The 18,729-nt window shown below is 41.6% G+C and overlaps 1 protein-coding gene across 1 annotated transcript in view; it reads left to right on the plus strand.

Moving 5' to 3' along the window:
- The window catches only part of TOX (thymocyte selection associated high mobility group box), a 306,391-nt gene that overhangs the window by 275,487 nt on the left and 12,175 nt on the right, over positions 1–18,729 (plus strand). The window contains exon 6 of the mRNA XM_030303852.1: positions 7,552–7,632. Within this exon, the coding sequence (XP_030159712.1) occupies positions 7,552–7,632 (81 nt within the window). The remainder of the gene's footprint in view (positions 1–7,551; positions 7,633–18,729) is intronic.

The following is an 18,729-nucleotide window of genomic DNA, read 5'->3' on the forward strand; positions in this document are numbered from 1 at the left end:
ATCACATAGTATCTCCGTTCCGAACTTAAATTAATTGTATTTTTACTCATCTAATATTCAAATTTGGGAGCACACACACTGCTATGTATTTTTAAAAGAATGTTGCTGGAGCCGATTAGAGGCAGACCATTAAACTTCAAAATTTAGGCGTGTTGCAAGAGCCCCACGTGATGCTATTGGCATTGTGTAGGCAGCTGGTTTGGGTAGGAAGCTAGGATTTCACGTGCCACAATTGTTCACAAATCCTGTTGTCATAATAGCCCACAATTATGAACAGCTACAGATATAAACACAAACTGTGGAAAAATGGACAAAATTATTGATGATTTATTAGGGGCTCAGAAAATTACAATATTTAAGGAAAAACAGCTATTAGTGAGATTACGATTGAATGTTTTCTTGACAGCCAGAGAGAACATGACTAATAGAGCCGCTGTATGTTTATGTCACATGCTTCCTCATTGTGGAGGGTGGGCGGGAATGAGAAAGCACAGCAGAAGGGCGGATCTTTATTTTCAGAATCCATGGTGAGCGAGCAACTGTACGCACTTTGGTTTCTGTGAGGAATCTCTCAAAGAAGAAGAACCAAAAGGAAGCTGAAAGAAGTGACAAAAGTCCTCCGGGAACACAGAACCTCCCTTATGAATCATCCCCACCAACACCACTGAACAAACGTCACGTATCCGAGATCTCTCCATGTTCATCCTTTGGAAGATGGTGCTGGACCCGGAATGGAAGAAGAATTGCGTTTGCGATTCCTACCAGAGGTTTTAAATGCTAATGAATCGTAAGACAATGGAGAGCCCATTTCGGAAGCATGCTAAGTTGTTCAGAAGGCACCAGATGGAGAAAGGGAAATAAAGCAGAAGTATTGCTGTGATGCTGGTCTTTGCTACTTATCTTCCACCGACTGGAACCTACGGAGAATGAAAAATAATAACTTAACAATATCACGCCCTGTATATGAGGCTCCTTGGAGTTTCAGCAGCCCTCAGCATCTTTTTTAGGAGGTCTCAGCTAAATTTCTTATCTGTCCCCGTGATTTCTGAATTCTCTGATTCCGGTCACCGCACTGTAAGATCTGGGTCCACAGTGACAATAGAGAACGAACCAAGCCCTACTAAATTAAGGAGTCTGTCCAGCGTTGAAGCAAGAGGGATTGGTCCGAGGAACGATAAAGGGTTCTCGGGTCCTTTTTAGCCACAGAAAGTCAGCTCTTAAGTGGAAGAGGAAAGTCACCTTAAATCAGAACCAGATGTAAATTACTAAATGAACCTCAAGTTCCTAATTGGAGACACAGGCGGGCTGTAATACATTTAGCAAATTACAAACAAAATGTTCTTGTTTACATTACATTAAATGGCTTTAAAGCTTCAGCCAGAGAGCTAAATAAACATGCTGTTATGCTAAAAATGGAGTGGAAGGCCTGTTCAGAGTTTGGTGTGTTCGGAGAAACCACAGCCCACGGTGCCCGGGGAGTATATTTTTGTAAACGTTGGTCCCGTCGTGCATGGAAGAGGAGAGTCGATTTACCTCCAGATCCAGAACCTAATGAGCAGATATCACTTGCAGGGAAACTGTTGGAATACTGTAACATATGCCTTCTTTCAGGATGCATAATTCATATCCAAGGATATTAGCCATAGCAGTTCAGCTCAATAGCAACACCTCATTATTTTATCCCTCAGTATTTATTCCTATGTTTGACGCCTCATGAAATTACTGTTAATGTGTTTATATAAGGGCAGATCTGACACAAGTGGCAAGAATGTAATTTCCTACTCATTCTTTCCTGCTGCCTGTCCTCTTCCCCTGGTAGAAGCGGCAAGTGTAAATAGTTAATTTGCTTCAATTATGAGCCTGTCCTGCTAAATTAGAAGCAGCAGGGATATGAAGAGCCAGAATTATACTTATGAGGCAGCTGACAAATCCTCTGAGCCCATGGAATCAAATCATTTACTCCTCGTTGGTGCTCCAACACCCACTACATAAATGCTGCCGGGGTTTTCTCCCCCTTATCTTGCAGTAAAATTTGGATTTTGCGTCAACACCACTTAAGGTTAACTAAAATCCTGTGGCGCTGTAACATGCACACGTGTGTTTATCTCAGCCACTTCCTTATAAACGCTAATGCACTTGGCCTTTTTTTTTTCAACTAGGAGTACAAGATACGTGAAACAATTGTTCATTTATAAACTGTAGAATATAAGAACATTTTAATTCATGAGAATGTGACACTGAGCAATTAAAAATGTGAGATGAAATGATGAGCATGTTTTGCTTCTAAAATGCAGGTATATATATATGCAGGTATATATGTGTGTGTGTGTGTGTGTGTGTGTGTATGTATATACACACATATAACTGTCGGTACATAACGGGATTATTGCACGCAGGCATGAACGTACGTAGTACAGATGTAGAAATATCCTTTGCTCATACACAGTGGAAACACATCGCACTTCAAAGTTTCCATGGCACTGATGCAGAGAGAACTTGAGCAAAATACTCATTCGAGCTGGTTGTGCTTTATGTGTTATTGGTGAAAATACTTGAAGTGGTCGGGTGACATATCTGTATATCAAATCCTCTGTTTCCACTGATGTGCATTTCAGTGTAGAAGATGTAATTCGGTACTTTATCACGAGCACTCATGCTTACACTCACAAAAGGAGAGATCAGGAACCAGAGGGTCTACACTCGGTCGCAGATGTTTCCTGGGCACATAGTAGATGTCCCAAGCAAGGCCCTGTGTCCTGGGGCTTCAGCTGTAGACAGTACAGTGGGGTGTCTGACTCATCGAGGGGAGTTCCCCGGCAGCTAGGAGGAGCCACTGAGGAAACAAAGGTGGATCTTTGATACTGGGTCAGTTTGGTTCACCTCATGGTTTTGCTAGATTTGTTGAAGGATATTGGGTAAAAGAACTATCCATTGCAGTCTGTGTTTTCTTATCTGTAAAATGAGAGTAATAATACCACTGCAACCTTCTTGTCAAAAAAATTAAAGAGTCTAAATTTACAGACAGCCTGACCCACACACGAAATGCAGACAGTAGAGGCATGTTTTTAATGCCTTTTTTGATTCCGTAGCTTCTGTGCCTCGCGTCACAGCCGGCACGCAGTAGGCACTCAACGAATCGTTAAGTGTAACTGAATGACATCCTGCTTGCCCCAACCGTCCTCATTTAGTAAATCAACACGTATATTGTATGGTCATTGTTTTCAGAAAAGAGCTTGCCTACCATTCTGTACACGTTGTTGTACAGACCATTTAGATGGATCAGATGGTCAGCCAAAGAATTGATAGTAAGACTTTTGTCACATTGTATGATGTTTTCGTTCCTTTGAATACTACTTTATAAATTTCTTTGAGTTCTGGAATGCTTAAGAAAACGCTGAGCAAGTGACACATGATGGAAATTTAACCACATGTAAGTACTAAGTTCTATATAAAATACAGATGCACTTGCTCTGTCTTAAGTAATAACAGTATTGAAAGAAGCCGAAAACGTTAATTTCTAAAGGATACAACAGGGAATTGTGATTAAATTATTATTTCTTATACACAACTGTACTTCTAAGCATTTTCTATAAATATGGACTGGTAGTGGGGACAAAAAAGAAAAATAACCCTACATTTGAAGTCAACCAAAAAGAAAAATGCCTTTAGGGTTTTTTTTTCTTTTTGTAGTGTTTGAATAGAATACAGAATTGGAAGAATTATACATTTTTCTCTTATTATTACTGTAAAGGCTTGGTTGAAATAAACTATGACTATGGAGATTAACTAAGGGCCAGAGCAGAAAAGAAGGAAGGAAGAAGGAATTAAACGGTATTTAGATTTTCCTTTTTTTCTATGAGTTAGATGGATTGTTTGGGAAAGGAACAGAAAGTAAAAAAGGAAAATGACAGATTATACTAGACTTTTTTCCTATTTGAGTTTATCATTTTCACTGATACTGAACTGCTGATTTTAATTAGGGATTAACAGCCTATAAAAACATGTGTTGATGTTGGTATTTAGTGCATTTCAAAAATGAATCCGTGAATCACTAGATTATATGAACAGAGTTTGGGTTCTCCAGAAATGCTATTTGACGTCTATCTACGTATGCTTTAGATTAGCCATCATTTATGTTTTAGTTTAACCACTAAGATGCAGTCCTTAGATAGGATATGGTAGCTTTCTTAGAATAACAAACCACAGCCTATAACTAAGTTAGGACAGGATGGATTCAAAAGTGTTTGGATGAGCTGGGGAAAATGATAAATGATGTATTATGATTTTTAAATCCTCATCTGGCCAACTTTGCACTTTATTTCAAACAGCTGTCGACCATTTGGAAGCCATTTTGTAGCTCACCCGAGTACTAATATTTACTGTGTGAACCACATATCTTTAAAATATTTGTCTTTCCCTGAGAGAAAGAGAGAGAGAAACTGTTTCTTTCCCAGACTTGACTTTGACATAAATCAGACCCATCTTCCTAGGTTAGATGGTTTGATCCCTGCAAGGCTTGTTCATTGCCAAGTGCAGTCAGCATCATCTTCGGTTTCTGCAAGTAGGAGATTTTCTGCATCCATGAATAGAGGCTTTGAAACATTTTTGAGGAACTTTTTACTGGGGAGTTTTAAATAACTGTTCTAAAGTAAGAGTTTCCCACTTCACCTGTATGAGGAACTCTTACACAGTTTCATCATTCTCTCACACATCCAAGGCCTTTCTTCGGACGTATCCGTCAAATCTAGAATTCAGAAAGCATCCATGTGCAAGTTTAGAAGGTAGCATCAGTAAGACATACAGGTTATATAATAATGGAGCCATTAGGTAGTTCTCAAAGGTGAAGGTTCTAAATTACTGTCAGGGAAACCACGTCAGATTTTAATTTCACTCTGGGCTACTCCCCTTTAACCGCAACTACAGAAAGAGACCTCTTGAAATGACCACCCTTTGAATCCTCCTTCTGAACATCTGCAGCTATGCAGGAAAGAGCAGACCGATCAATCCACGTAATATGACGTGATGAGTTTACTCTTTTCTAAAGTGCTATCTGGCCACTGTTGCGATGATCCCACATAGCCAATCATCAATAGGCAATAGGGAGCCATTTCTAGAAAACAGGGCGCTCTGAGTGCTAGTCAGGTATCCTTTAACAACATCGATCCCAGAGTGAAACCAGGGGGCACATATCCAGCCCAAAACATACTGAGTTAGCCACCTTTCTCCACTGGTTGTTAATCAACAAATTTCAGGAAAGTTAACACTTTGTGTGAGGTTGACTCCCGGGAGCCCAGCAAAGGGTCGGCACTGGAGTAACACTGTTGCTGTTTCAGTAGAAACCAAATGCAAGAAAGATGATAGATGCTATAATCAGGCCTTCTGACAACACCATTGTATCTACTGCTACTTAGAAAATGATGCTTCGGTCAACGCTATGGACCAAAGGATGTTGTGTTCGCCTTTAGGAGTTCAGCGAATCCTCGTTAGCTGACTGGGGGTCACTTGGAGTAGCGTGTTAATGAAAACATGATGGAAATGTTTTGGGTATACAAGTGGATATTACCATCGAAGACATATTTACTAAATATTTGCTTCAGAGTCCTGAATAGCATCTCTGTCTATGTGGGGACAAAACCCTCTCAAAACAGCTTTAAGGTATTAACAGCAAATGTAAACAGTGTCAGTTGAAGATCACGAATTATAAATCATGTCTTGGAGCAGAGGTTGAAGGGAAAACTATAAACAGAAATCTGTCTCTCAAGAAAAAAATAAATCAATAAAAAGCAGGAGAGCTCTGTGTCTCTGACTGACGGTGGCTGAACCAAGATGTATAATATACACAGACCGTACTACTCAATGGCATTTGTTGCATGCCAGCATTTATTTGCTTTCACGTGCGAATTTTCGAAAGAGAATCTGAATTTGACTTCCAATAATTAGCTTAGTGAATTCCCAATACTCTTGTACTTGAACCACGGAATGTATTGGCTTTTTACTAACAAACTTCTCTTGCGTTTCTTTGGTTTTGTATTTAGTAAAGATGGCACAAGGGTTATATGATGATATTGTACGGATTCATAATTGCCTTATCATGATTGCCTTTTATTATACCAAAATACAGAAGTCGAGGCTGAAGACCTCCCAACTGAAAAACAATTAGCACCTTCATTTCATAGGGTCTTTTATAATTTGGTTGACAAGGTTAGTCATTTGTTTACCTTAAATGTTCTGCTTTAATTAATATATTCATGAGCAAATAATATTTCTCAGATCTTGAATTTCACAGTCAGGTACTGGGCTCAGCAAACCACCTTTGACATTAGAAACCATAAATTGACCTCTGCTGCCAACATGGGCAGGTATTTCGTCTTTAGACATCATTTATATTTAACTGTGCTTACTAATTCTAAAGCCACTTTTCAATCCTGATCTGTGTCTGTTTTTGAGCTCGGCATTAAAAATATTAGCCAAGCCTCATTCCCCGCTGTGAAATTCAAGATGTGGGAAATTTAAAATAGTTGTATTGATGAAAATACATTTCCATTTACACAGTAAATGGTGAAAAATATTTTATTCTTTAAGGCTGGTTTCAAAAGGTTGCCAAAAACAGATTCTAAAGCCTTGAAAGGATCAACTTAATGGTAGCCGACAACCACGCATGTTCACTTTGCTAATCTTTCATTTTCGACTCTAATGACTCCTTTCTGTTTAACTTAGCGATGTGACCTTTAGCATACCAGCAAGTCATTTTTCAGTACTTTGGCTCAATTTGGGACGATTTTGCTTTTATTTTCAAGATGATTCCCTCTGAAAACTGAAAAGCTTCTGTAAAATGAAATGCATTTCAGAACATTTTTACCTTCTCACCGTGAGGGGTGCACAGATCCTTGTCATCCAGTGTCTTCGTTGGAAAGGGCAGGACCAGAGCAGGCTGCGCGGCATGGCATGGCGTGCCGTCCTCGGCCACTCGGGGTCCCCAGTCTACTCCCAAACGTGTCTTTGACTGCGGCAGCCGACTCCTGAGTCTTTGAAAATGGAACTTCAAGGCTCTAACTGTTAAAATAGTGATGAACCTGCAAACTTTGTAACTGTTCCTTTGATTTACTTTTTGAACAGAATCGGTCATCTTTGAAGTCCGTCCTTGTTTTTATATTTAGCATGGAACGTCTATACCAAGATTTTAATGCACTGTAGAATTATCTGCCCATTATACAAATATGAATGGCTTCTTTACTCGCTTGTGGTTTCCCTGGGAACCTTCATCAATAGCATCTTTCTAAGCCAACTACCTCCACTCTCAAAGTAACCCAGATAAATCCTTTCATACGCTTAATGTAAATGGAAAATCTTACTCTTAATCTTCTTCTTATCTAGCCTATTGCCATACTTCTTAGAAATCTGCTCCAGTAAGAAAACATAATCTTTGGGGAAACATATACGATTATATAATTGTGTGTATGTGTGTGCGTGCAATTATCATTCTGCATTGTAGTTCTCTGCAAACAAAAGCAGATGCACTTTCTAATTTAAGACTCTTTGTTGTTGTTACAGGTCTATAAAAAGAAAACCGAGGCTGCTAAGAAGGAGTACCTGAAGCAACTAGCAGCCTACAGAGCCAGCCTCGTATCCAAGGTAACACGCAATTGTGTGGTACTGTGATGGAGTGTGGCCATCTTACTGCAGCCTATGATGGTCATTTAGAAGCATAAAAGATCACTTTAGCATTTCGGCGCTATCGTCTTTGTGGAAAAAGAAAAAGTAAATCCTCAACAAAGCTATCTGTGGGGGAAATATTTGTTCATACCTGAAGGAAGACCAGAGTGGCATCCTCTGGGACTTTTGTGAAATATTGTCCACTTGCTGATCATTGGCTCTGTGCGTTAGTCACAGCACAGTCTTTCTTTTTTTTTTTAGCACAGTCTTTTTTTTTTTTTTTTTAAGTTTATTTATTTCCTTTGAGAGAGGGAGGGAGTGCGAGCTGGGGACGGGCAGAGAGAGGGAGAGGGAGAATCCCAAGCAGCCTCCGCGCTGTCAGCACAGAGCCCGATGTGGGGCCGGAAGCCATGAATCGTGAGATCATGATCTGAGTGGAAATCAAGAGTCAGACGCTTAACCGACTGAGCCACCCAGGTGCCCCACAGCACACTCTTAATCCTGAGCCAACTTTCTATTTCTCCACATCCCCCCCTGAAATTGCCCTCTCCCCCACACCCCATCCCATTGGCTTTAGCTGAGGAGATGCCAACTGACTTAAATTCTAGCCTCATTACAGTATCATTAGGATGTTAGCTTGCTAAATAAATACATAAATAAACCACAGCATTTCATTTGAAAATGAAAATGCCACTTAAAAAAATGTATACTTCAGAATATCTTAAATACTGGTCCTTTCTGTTACAAATACTCAAGGATTGAGTCTCTTTGGTCTCTGATTATCAAAGTTGTGTTTTGCCCCATAGACTTCTCAGGCAGGTCACCTCAGAGAGACGGGACTGAATCTGTAAGCACTGGACGGGATGTCATAGCAAGTCCAAATTTGACTATTACTTGGCTCAGTGTGGCTTGGGGCTCTGGCCTTCCTTCCATTCTCCTACAAAAACTCTCTTTCATCCACAAATATCCACCCCCTTCCCACAGCTCTAAAGCAATTGTATAAATTAGTTTTTCATCAGGGAAAATATCTACTGAATACACTGATGCAGAAAACAAAAGAGAATGCAAAAAACAAATGCGTAAGAAATTTCATTCCACTCTTGTTCTAAGGCAACTCTGTTTTTCACATTCTAAAGGTATGACATTGTGGGAAAGCTCAACTATTGGGGGGGGGTGCTTGTTTTTTGCTTTTTGGGTTTTTTTTAAATATAATTTATTGTCAAATTGGCTTCCATACAACACCCAGTGCTCATCCCAACAAGTGCCCTCCTCAATGACCATCACCCATTTTCCCCTCTCCCCCACCCCCATCAACCCTCAATACAACCCTCAGTGTATTTAAGAGTCTCTTATGGATTGCCTCCCTCCCTCCCTGTAACTTTTTTCCCCCTTCTCCTCCCCCCTGGTCTTCTGTTAAGTTTCTCAGGATCCACATAGGAGTGAAAACATATGGTATCTGTCTTTCTCTGACTGACTTATTTCACTTAGCATAATACCCTCCAGTTCCATCCACGTTGCTGCCAATGGCCAGATTTCATTCTTTCTCGTTGCCAAGTAGTATTCCGTTGTGTATATAAACCACATCTTTATCCATTCATCAGCTGATGAATGTGGCTCTTCCATAATGTGGCTCTTGTTGAAAGTGCTGCTATAAACACTGGGGTACAAGTGCCCCTATGCATCAGCACTCCCGGATCCCTTGGGTAAATTCCTACCAGTGCTATTGCTGAGTCATAGGTAGATCTATTTTTAATTTTTTGAGGAACGTCCACACTGTTTTCCAGAGCGGCTGCACCAGTTTGCATTCCCACCAACAGTGCAAGAGGGTTCCCGTTTCTCCACATCCTCGCCAGCATCTATAGTCTCCTGATTTGTTCATTTTAGCCACTCTGACTGGCGTGAGGTGATATCTCAGTGTGGTTTTGATTTGTACTTCCCTGACGAGGAGTGACGTTGAGCATTATTTCGTGTGTCTGTTGGCCATCTGGATGTCTTCTTTGGAAAAGTGAACTATTTGTTATTTAACCTTAAAATTTCCAGCTCTCCTGTACTCTCTCACTATGGATCTCATACTTCCTAGTTTATCTCACTCCTTTTGAAGATATTTATATTTTCTGCTGATTCCATCTCCCACTTCTGTATATTTATAGATTCACAGAATGTGCGTGAAATCATAGCCAAAAAATGAGGTACAAAATATTAGATCCAATAGCAAAAAAAGAGAAGTTACAAATTAGTGGATCCATCCAGCCATTGGATGAAATAGTCATGTTGATATTATTTAGATTAATATGCCCCACACGTAAGAGGGACTTTGAAAAAAATGAATTCTCCTTATTTCACCTAAGTTAAGTTTCTTTGTGAGGATGTTAAATAGAATTCTAGTCAGAGCATCTTACATAGGAGAAAATCAATACATAAAGTCTCAATCCCAATACAAAGCGCTCTGGTTAATGTTATGCAGATTGCCAGAATGCCATAATACTGACTAAGCCTTTACTTTCAAAACAAGTGTCCTCAGATTTGCTCATCACTGCAACTTTTCCTACTGTTCATTCTCAGAGCTGCAACCCTCCGTATACGGCAATTTATATAAACGCTGCGAATTGCCATTTCTACGTTTAAAAAACCAAGCACTTTTTTTACAGCTTACTGTGACGTTTTTGTGTCTGTGTGTGTGTGTGTGTTTTCTCTTTGGCGGTAGGAATTTTGCTGGAACGGTTGAGTGTCTGTTTATGTACAACTATCTATTGTGTGGATACAAATTGCAGGAAAATTACAAATACCCTCTCCAGGTTAGAAGGAATGGCTCTCTGATGTTACACGTGAGTGGATATTTGCAATGTAACCTTGCAGGCACGTACGGGAAATTTACCAACCTACCTTCCCATTGTACACAGACACGTAAAAAACCATTTCTTTTCCATTTTAAGTGGTGACAAGGAAAAATAATAGCCATTCGTATGCACATGTACACTTTTTCAGTGTTACAATTTTTTTACATATTATAAATTATTTCCCTATTCTGAAAGATCTAAAGGTACAATCATAAAATGCTACGTGATAATAATAGTCACAGTTCCAAGTAACCACAGTGCACCAGCCGAGCTCTGTTTGTCCCCATTCCCTCATTCATGTATTCATTTGGCAAAGTTCCCTGGGCATGTGGTCTGGGCCGAGCACCGTGCCAGGCTCCGAGGGCGCAGTGGAGAGTAGGCAGATATGTCCCCTGAACTTAAGAAGCTTTTACCTCTTGTCCGGGAGACCAATAGCGAAAATGTAAACTAATAAATGACCAAGATCTTGGAGAATCTAAGCATTCGGAAGGAAATAAAGGAAGGGACTTGATAGGGTGGTCTACAAAGCCCTCTTTGAAGAGGGAACCTTGCAGAGCTAAAGGAAGACCAGGGACTTGCAAGACAGAGAGAGCCTGAGGGAAAGCCCACCAGGCCGCAGGACAGCAAGCCCAAAGCCTCCCGGGACAGAAATGTCTCTTTGAATTGAAGTCAGAGGTCAGCGTGGCTGGAGCTGAATGAAGAGAGGAAGCGCGGTTTGAGGTGAAGCCAGGAAGACAGACAGGGGATGAATCACGGAGACCTTGCAGAACACTGAAAGGAGCTAGATTTTATTCTCAGTCCAGAAGGAAGCCACCGAAGGGGCGTTCATAGAGGACGGACAATCAGATTTAGAGTTTTAAAACATCACTTTATGCGGACGCGTTCTCTCAACCCCCATACCTTATCCCTCAAAGGATGCTCGACCGTAAACATTTCACTAAAGAGGAAAAGTATCACGTAGGCAACAAGTTGCCCAAGCCCAGAGTTGACCTTTACCGTCCTCAATCCCTGCTCTGGGCCTAGCAGTATATGCTTGACCTGCTCCCTTAAACCACCTCCTTCCCCACGAGTCATGGCACAGCGTTGACCTCCTCACTTCTAACGTCATTGTTGTCAAGGACGAACTACATCAACCACAGCATCGTGTTGTCTATGTTCTCGTGGGCAAGTTTTATTAACCCCTCCCTAGCTACGCATTTTGGTACGTGTTCTCACTGCAATATACTCACTTCACCAGATAGGGTTTCGCTCCCCTCGACCAATAGCTCTTGCCCTTGCTACTTTGCAGCCAAAGTCAAAGGCCCACCCAGGGCTGCACAAGACCTGCTCCACGTCAGGCACAAGCCTTGGTGCTGAGAGCACAAAGATGAACACAGATCAAAGTGAAATGTGTCCCCATACTTGAAAAGCTTGAAGACTGTATTCTAAAGTTAGCTGCTTCTTATGGAACATAATCAAAAATAGAAACAGCCAGTTAACACTGGCTCCACCTATGAAAACGGAGTCCTAGGATGAGCAACGTTCCTCCCAATTACTATGTTCCAGCTTAAATATACTATATACCTTCTAATCCGGCATATTAATTATCATGACTCTGGGCCAGAATAAAATTGACATCTACCAAAAATAAAAACACTCAGTCATGGTAAATAAATATTCTAGCCTTCATACTTCAGAACGATAACACGGACACATCGTCAGCAAGGTACGGAATCTTTTCCAATCATAACACAAATACAAAAGGCGTCTTGCTGTCGAGTAGCTTCTGTGTGTCACATCTGAGGCCAGGCATTTTCCAGGTGTTCCTACTCATCCTTCTCCTAACAACCTACAAGATAATATTTAGCCCATTTTCTAGATGGTCTCTAGGCAGAGAGATTAAATGATCCGCCCACAGAGACGAGAGGCTGGCAGAGGCAGACCGTCCTCAATCGCTTCGCCATCTCGTTCGAAGGCTTCTAGGCTTTTTCTATCCTGAGTGATTGTCAAATATTTGTGCCTCTAGAACTACAACCTCTTGTCATCCCCCAAGAAAACTGTATGCCAGCTCTTACGTAGTAGACAGCTGAGAGTAAAGCTGCAATGACTTAACTGAGGTGGGGTGGTGGTACGAGGTTTAAAAGGCTGCCGACTCCCACCCCCCCCCCACTAACCCGCACCCCAGGGACTGGCCAGAGACCCTCAGGGGAATCTAGGGCCCACAGAGTGTTTGGGAAGCTTCGCTCCATATCAGGCTTTTCCAGCTGCCCCTGCACTTGCTTCACCTGGTCCCATGGACCTGTGAGGGACCCAGCCGGGGGCGACTCTGCCGTGCAAGAACCCTGGGATCGAAGGCGTGAACGGGAGCACAGAGTGTTGCAAAAACGACACCGGTCAGACCCTGGAATAACTTATGCCATTTGGGGCTCTATAATTTAAAGGAGGGGAAACTGAAGACATTTCAGACGAAAAAGTCATAAACGTGACTGAAAGGTAAAGGGGCAGAAGGCAGTGCTGAGAAGAGAGCATTGGAAATTCCTAAGCCTGAAAAACAAAGACGCAGGCCCGTCCAAGCCCATGACGGGCATTAGACCCAGGACTCTGATTACCTGTGCCCCCATTTTCTGTGACTCTCGAACGGGAAACAGACAGCGTTTCAGACTGGAGGAATTCGATCTGAGCAAGGCCTTACTAAACTCTTGAACGGGCTGGGCACATAATTTCTTTTAAAGGCAGGAAGCAAAGGTTTATAAATGAGGATGGGCGAAGAGCTCTAAGGCATGGGGCATCACGGAAAATCTATTCGGGGTTCTTTAAAGTGCCTCCAGCCTCACACTGAGAGAGAGGGCGGTCCTCAGAGGGCAGCAAAGTCCACAAGGCCTGGACGCAAGTAGGTGTGGGTTCAGATTCCAGGCTTCCCACTTCTGACTTCAGATCTTCATGCACGTTGCTCGTCTACTTCTCAATTTACTCACCTGCTAAGCGGAGAAGACAGACAGCAGGACCTACATCACAGGGCTTCCCTGTTTATATAGAAACACTGTATAAATGCCATGATTCAGGAGCCTGAACACAAGAAGCACTGAATAAATACCAGCCATTCATTATTATTATTATTATTGTCAATTTTATTTTCCATGTATTGGTAGGTGTGCAGAGTTTGTGTGTGATAGAAAACTCAGCTGCGTCAGATTTTCAATTTGTCTGCAAGGCTGCTTTGACATAAAGGAATTTTAATTTTTTTTTTTTTTTTTTTTTTTTTTGAGAGAGAGAGAGAAAAAGAGTGCGCATGGGGGAGGGCAGAGAGAAAGGGAGACACAGAATCTGAAATAAGCTCGAGGCTCTGAGCTGTCAGCACAGAGCCTGACGCGGGCCTTGAATTCATAAACTGTGAGATTATGACCCGAGCTGAAGTCGGACGCTTAGCTGACTGAGTCGCCCAGGCGCCTGTACATAAGGGAATTTTAAAAGTGACCTTAACATAAGAAAAATTTGCTTCATGGAGACATCCTTTTATAAATACAAGAAATGATGGAGATATTTTAAAAGCCCATCTACCCAGCTTTCCTAATTGAAATGGTCTTTATGAGCTGTTAGTCAGGGGAGACTAATAGTTTGACGACCAATAATATATACGATTATGAAGGCTAGAGCTCCCTGGTTTGAACATGCCATTTAAGGTCATTTTGGGTTGGGCCATTAAGTAAAGCTTAAGGGTATATAGATTTTCCATAGACTTGGGAATTCCTAGACCTGGGTCTGAATTATTATGTTGAAAATAATGTCTAACTTTAAAGCAATGGAACTAGTTTCATTTTACCACCTAGACCAGAATTTATATTCCCAAAATGAGTGTTGCATTCAAAGTAGTCACTTCGGGAGGCTACAAACTTCTTTTATTATTGCTCCCAGAATTCAAAAGATTTTTGAAACTGGTCTTTGAGAACTGCAGTCAAGAAAAGTGTATGAGCCACGTTAGAAAATCAATCTTGTTACATTGTTTTCACACCTCATTCTTTTCCCCAAACATCACCCAGATCTAACCCACAGACTTGGCTTCGAGTGACGATTAGCTGTTTCCAAAAATCAAATTCCCCATCAAAAGACAAAGAGTTGTCTGAGGATATGTAAAACAGGGTCCCACTGGCTCTGAAGAGAATTCCAGTAGGGAAATTCCCAAATATTCCAAGTGAGAGCAGCATTGTTTGGGATATGCATACAGCTTCTTAGAAATGCCAGCCTGGGAGGAGACAACATTTGAATGAATGGGTTCTCTGGTATGTTAAATAACAGTAATCTGAGTCATGACTTTAAGGCCACACATCAGATAGGAGATTCGTTTCTACCTTGTACAGCGGACAATGGAAGCTTTTTATAAAAATATAGAGTGGAGGACAACATTGAATCAAATTAGGACAGTTCTCTGTTGCCATGACCAATAATAGTAAAGAGCCACAACACTCAGTTCAACAGAAGGATAATAAATTCACAAGGAATGATTTCTTTTGTTTGAAATAACTTCTAGAATTCATGCCATGGAGAGCTATTGAGACAAACGCTGGGTCTGAATTTGACAATGGGATGGATTATTTTATGACTGTTAACATAAAATTTGCAGCTCTGTAAGCCCAGATCGTGATTTAAAGATAATAAAATCTCACGCTTCAGGGTGTAAGTTAATCACCTGCAAGGACCAGGCAGAATTTTCCTTTCAAAAGTAACAATGCACAATTGAGTAGGTGCATAAATCCTGTTTAATTTCCAGTGCATCGAGTATTGGTCAGTGCTGAAAACAAGAATCAAATTAGATGGGCTATTAATCTGATTTGGTTCAACAACTCCTATATTGTTGCTTCCACTGAGTTTTATGTCTTGTGTTTATACTTTGCTATTTTAAATAACAATTGCTTTGTCAGTTTCTCGTTTCTATAACACTTATCATCCCAGAATGGGGGCATTTATACACTGTGCAGTATTATCTGCTTTGTACAAAATAAATGAAATTGAAACTACCTCAGGAATCAACAACGTGGTTAATAAGAAGTATCTTAAGGTTTATAGAGTTGTATCCCTTGTGGAAGATTCTACTGAGAAGACCCAAAAGGTCTCTGTTCACACACACACACACACACACACACACACACACTCATTTTGCTGATGGAAAACATCTTTCAGAATCAGTGGTCTAAAATCAAAGAAGGAATAGAACTTACTCAGAAATTAAGGGCAAAAACACGTTCCTCTCATGAAAATGTCAGATTTAAGGGTTGATTTTCAGTTGTGTATACAGTGGTAAAATCACATTTGCCAGGTGACCTACCCAAACCACATACCGCTAAAGAAAAGTGGTTAGTGTGTTTGAAAATGGAAGCAAATTTAAGTTATTTAGTTTGTATGGGAAAACAGTTCGGATTTAGGAATGGTAGGTATAGAGCCCTTTATAAACAATCTAACTGATCTGCAAAATTGTAGCCTTGCTCTCTCAGTTTAATTAGAAGAACATGACAGAGTAGATTAAATTTATGATTTCTTCGTCTTCCCATTTAATCAGATTATGAATTCATGGCACTTGGCTGTGGGAAACGAACTTATTCTACTACCTATCTTCCAAAGCAGTAAAAGAGCTCTGTAATTAATAGACACTTTGTTGTATTCGTCTGAATAACAGTTAATCAGAAGTAAAGGGGCCCCTGGGGGGCTCAGTCAGTTAAGCGTCCAGTTCTTGATTTCAGCTCAGGTCATGATCTCCTAGCTCGTGGGATTGAGCTCTGCATCGGGCTCCATGCTGACAGTGTGGAACCTGCTTTGGATTCTCTCCCTCACTCCATGCCCCTCCCCCACTCCCTCTTTCTGTCGTTCTCTCTCTCAAAATAAATGAATATTTAAAAAAAAGAAGAAGAATCAGAAGTGAAGCTAGAAACAGGTTTTTTTCCCCATCTAAATGAGTGGAACTTTACATAAAGATACAAATTCTCTAAATGTAAGTGGAACACAGTTAGCTTCCTTCTGGCCCGCCACCCACCACAGTGGGGAATAAAGGGCAGGGTACGGGGGCGGGGGGGGGGGGCGCCTGGGTGGCTCAGTCGGTTGAGCATCCAACTTCAGCTCAAGTCACGATCTTGTGGTTCGTGAGTTCGAGCCCCACGTCGGGGCTCTGTGCTGACAGCTCGGACGCTCCTTCACATTCTGTGTCTCCATCTCTCTCTGCCCCTACCCTGTGCGCGCTCTCTCTCTCTCTCTCCCTCTCTCTCTCTCAAAATGAATAAACTTAAAAAAAATTAAGGGCAGGGTACATAACCAAAGGACAGAAGGTTATAATTTCTCGTCACTTCAAGAAGGGTATGGTTCGTGCTGATAGAGAAGAGAGCGGAAAAGACCGATCTGATCTTCTGGGGGTCAGAGATGCTTTTCTTGATGATGCAGGACATTGTCCTAAAGAGGGAATACAGGCAGAGAGCCTCTACTGGAGCGCCTATCATGCGTAGGCACGTGGCTACACATCAGACACTAGACGCATTATCCATCTTCTCACATTCGACAATTCAGAAAGCAGAGGCAAAACATAGAACTGCTCAAAATTCTTCCTCCCTCCATATTAAAAATTACGTTTCAAGTGTTGCCTGGCTCATCCTTTTGGGGAACCCGTCTCATTTGTTTGCCCAGAGAGAGAGTCCTTCTAGGGATGAAAAGCACTATTTCAAAATAGGTTTAGCATTGCTGATCTTTACGTGCCTTAGTGTGGAGAAGATAAATGACAGATAAATGGCTGGAGAGACAAAATGTTGTGTTTAATTACCATGAGAAGCCAGTCTTCACGAGGTTGGCAAAAAGTGTCTCCGATTAGGTTGGACTCTATTTTTACGTACCGAGGGCTGTAGATCGTCCTCTCTGAATCTGTCTTTCTGTCATCTCTCTATATGGTGGACCACATGCTGTTATTCGAAAGGCTGAGGGGCGGCGCCTGTGCGGCTCAGTCCGTTAAGTCTCCGACTCTTGATTTCAGTTCAGGTCATGATCTCACGGTTTGCGGGATCGACCCGCGTTGGACTTGCGCCGACAGCACAGAGCCTGCTTGGGATTCTCTCTCTCCCTCTGTCTCTGCCCCTAGCCACCCCCCCCCAAATAAATAAATAAACTTTTTAAGAGAAGGTGCAATTCAGGAGAATTTGGTTCATTGTTTATTTTGCTTTTCCTATGGAAGAAAACCAGTACATTCCGTAGCTCTTCTGGGCTGTAATTAGAAAGCTACCAGATTTCTAATTTATTCTAGAAATTGTGTCACTATCCTTAACCTAGAATGTGAAACTCACCATGCACATCGTGTTCCAGGAAACATGAAACTATGGATTAGTGTAATATAATATACCTGGATTATGTAATTCAAGTAAGCGTTTTGAGGCAACAAAAATTAGTTTAAATTTCAGGCAAGAAGTGACTATTTAAATTGAAATGTAGTTCTATTTGCATTTTAAATACGTATGTGTAATTTATTCGTTCCTCTGAACCAGTGTTTTCCATTGAAGACTATTCTCATGAAATGACCCACTGAGAAAAGAAGGTTTCTGTGGCTCTCAGTTGGAGATTCACAACATACATTAGCATTCTGAAGGCTCTGAGAAGGCACGCACTCGTTCCCTTATTGATCATGGAACCTTGTTTGTTTGGTGTTTTTTTTTTTTAAGTTTTTTTTTTTAAGTTTATTTCATTTTGAGAGAGAGACAGTGCAAGTGGGGGAGGGGTAGAGCGAGAGGGAGAGAGAGAATCCCAAGCAGCTCGGCACCTTCTGTGCAGAGCTGGACTCGGGGCTCGAACCCACGAACCATGAAATCAGGACCCGAGCCGAAACCGAGAGTCGGACGCTTAACGACTGAGCCACCCAGGCGCCCCGGAACCTTGCTTTTTACAAGACACTTACTTTTCCCCAAATCCCCCCTAAGACTTGGCAACTGCATGTGTCAAGGGGCGAAGTGGGTATAGTACCCAGAACTGCTTAGCAGGACCAGCTACCGGCCCACGAAGCTGGCCCCGCTGCTGCCTCAGCATCCGTGCTTACCAGGGTGAGGCATTCCTGTTCTATGTGTAGCAAAGTTTATTTCTTGAAGTTTGTTCAATTTCACAAATGTACGGACTTACTTCCACTAGTGAGTGTCTGATGATGTCTGAGCAACATGTCCTACGCTCCGGTGTGCATTTGGTTTCGTGCACACGCGGGCGCGTACGAGTTCAGGCTACGTATCTATGCGTGTGCCCTATCACTTGA

This window comes from Lynx canadensis, chromosome F2 (assembly GCF_007474595.2).
Source record: "Lynx canadensis isolate LIC74 chromosome F2, mLynCan4.pri.v2, whole genome shotgun sequence".
Taxonomy (NCBI): domain Eukaryota; kingdom Metazoa; phylum Chordata; class Mammalia; order Carnivora; family Felidae; genus Lynx; species Lynx canadensis.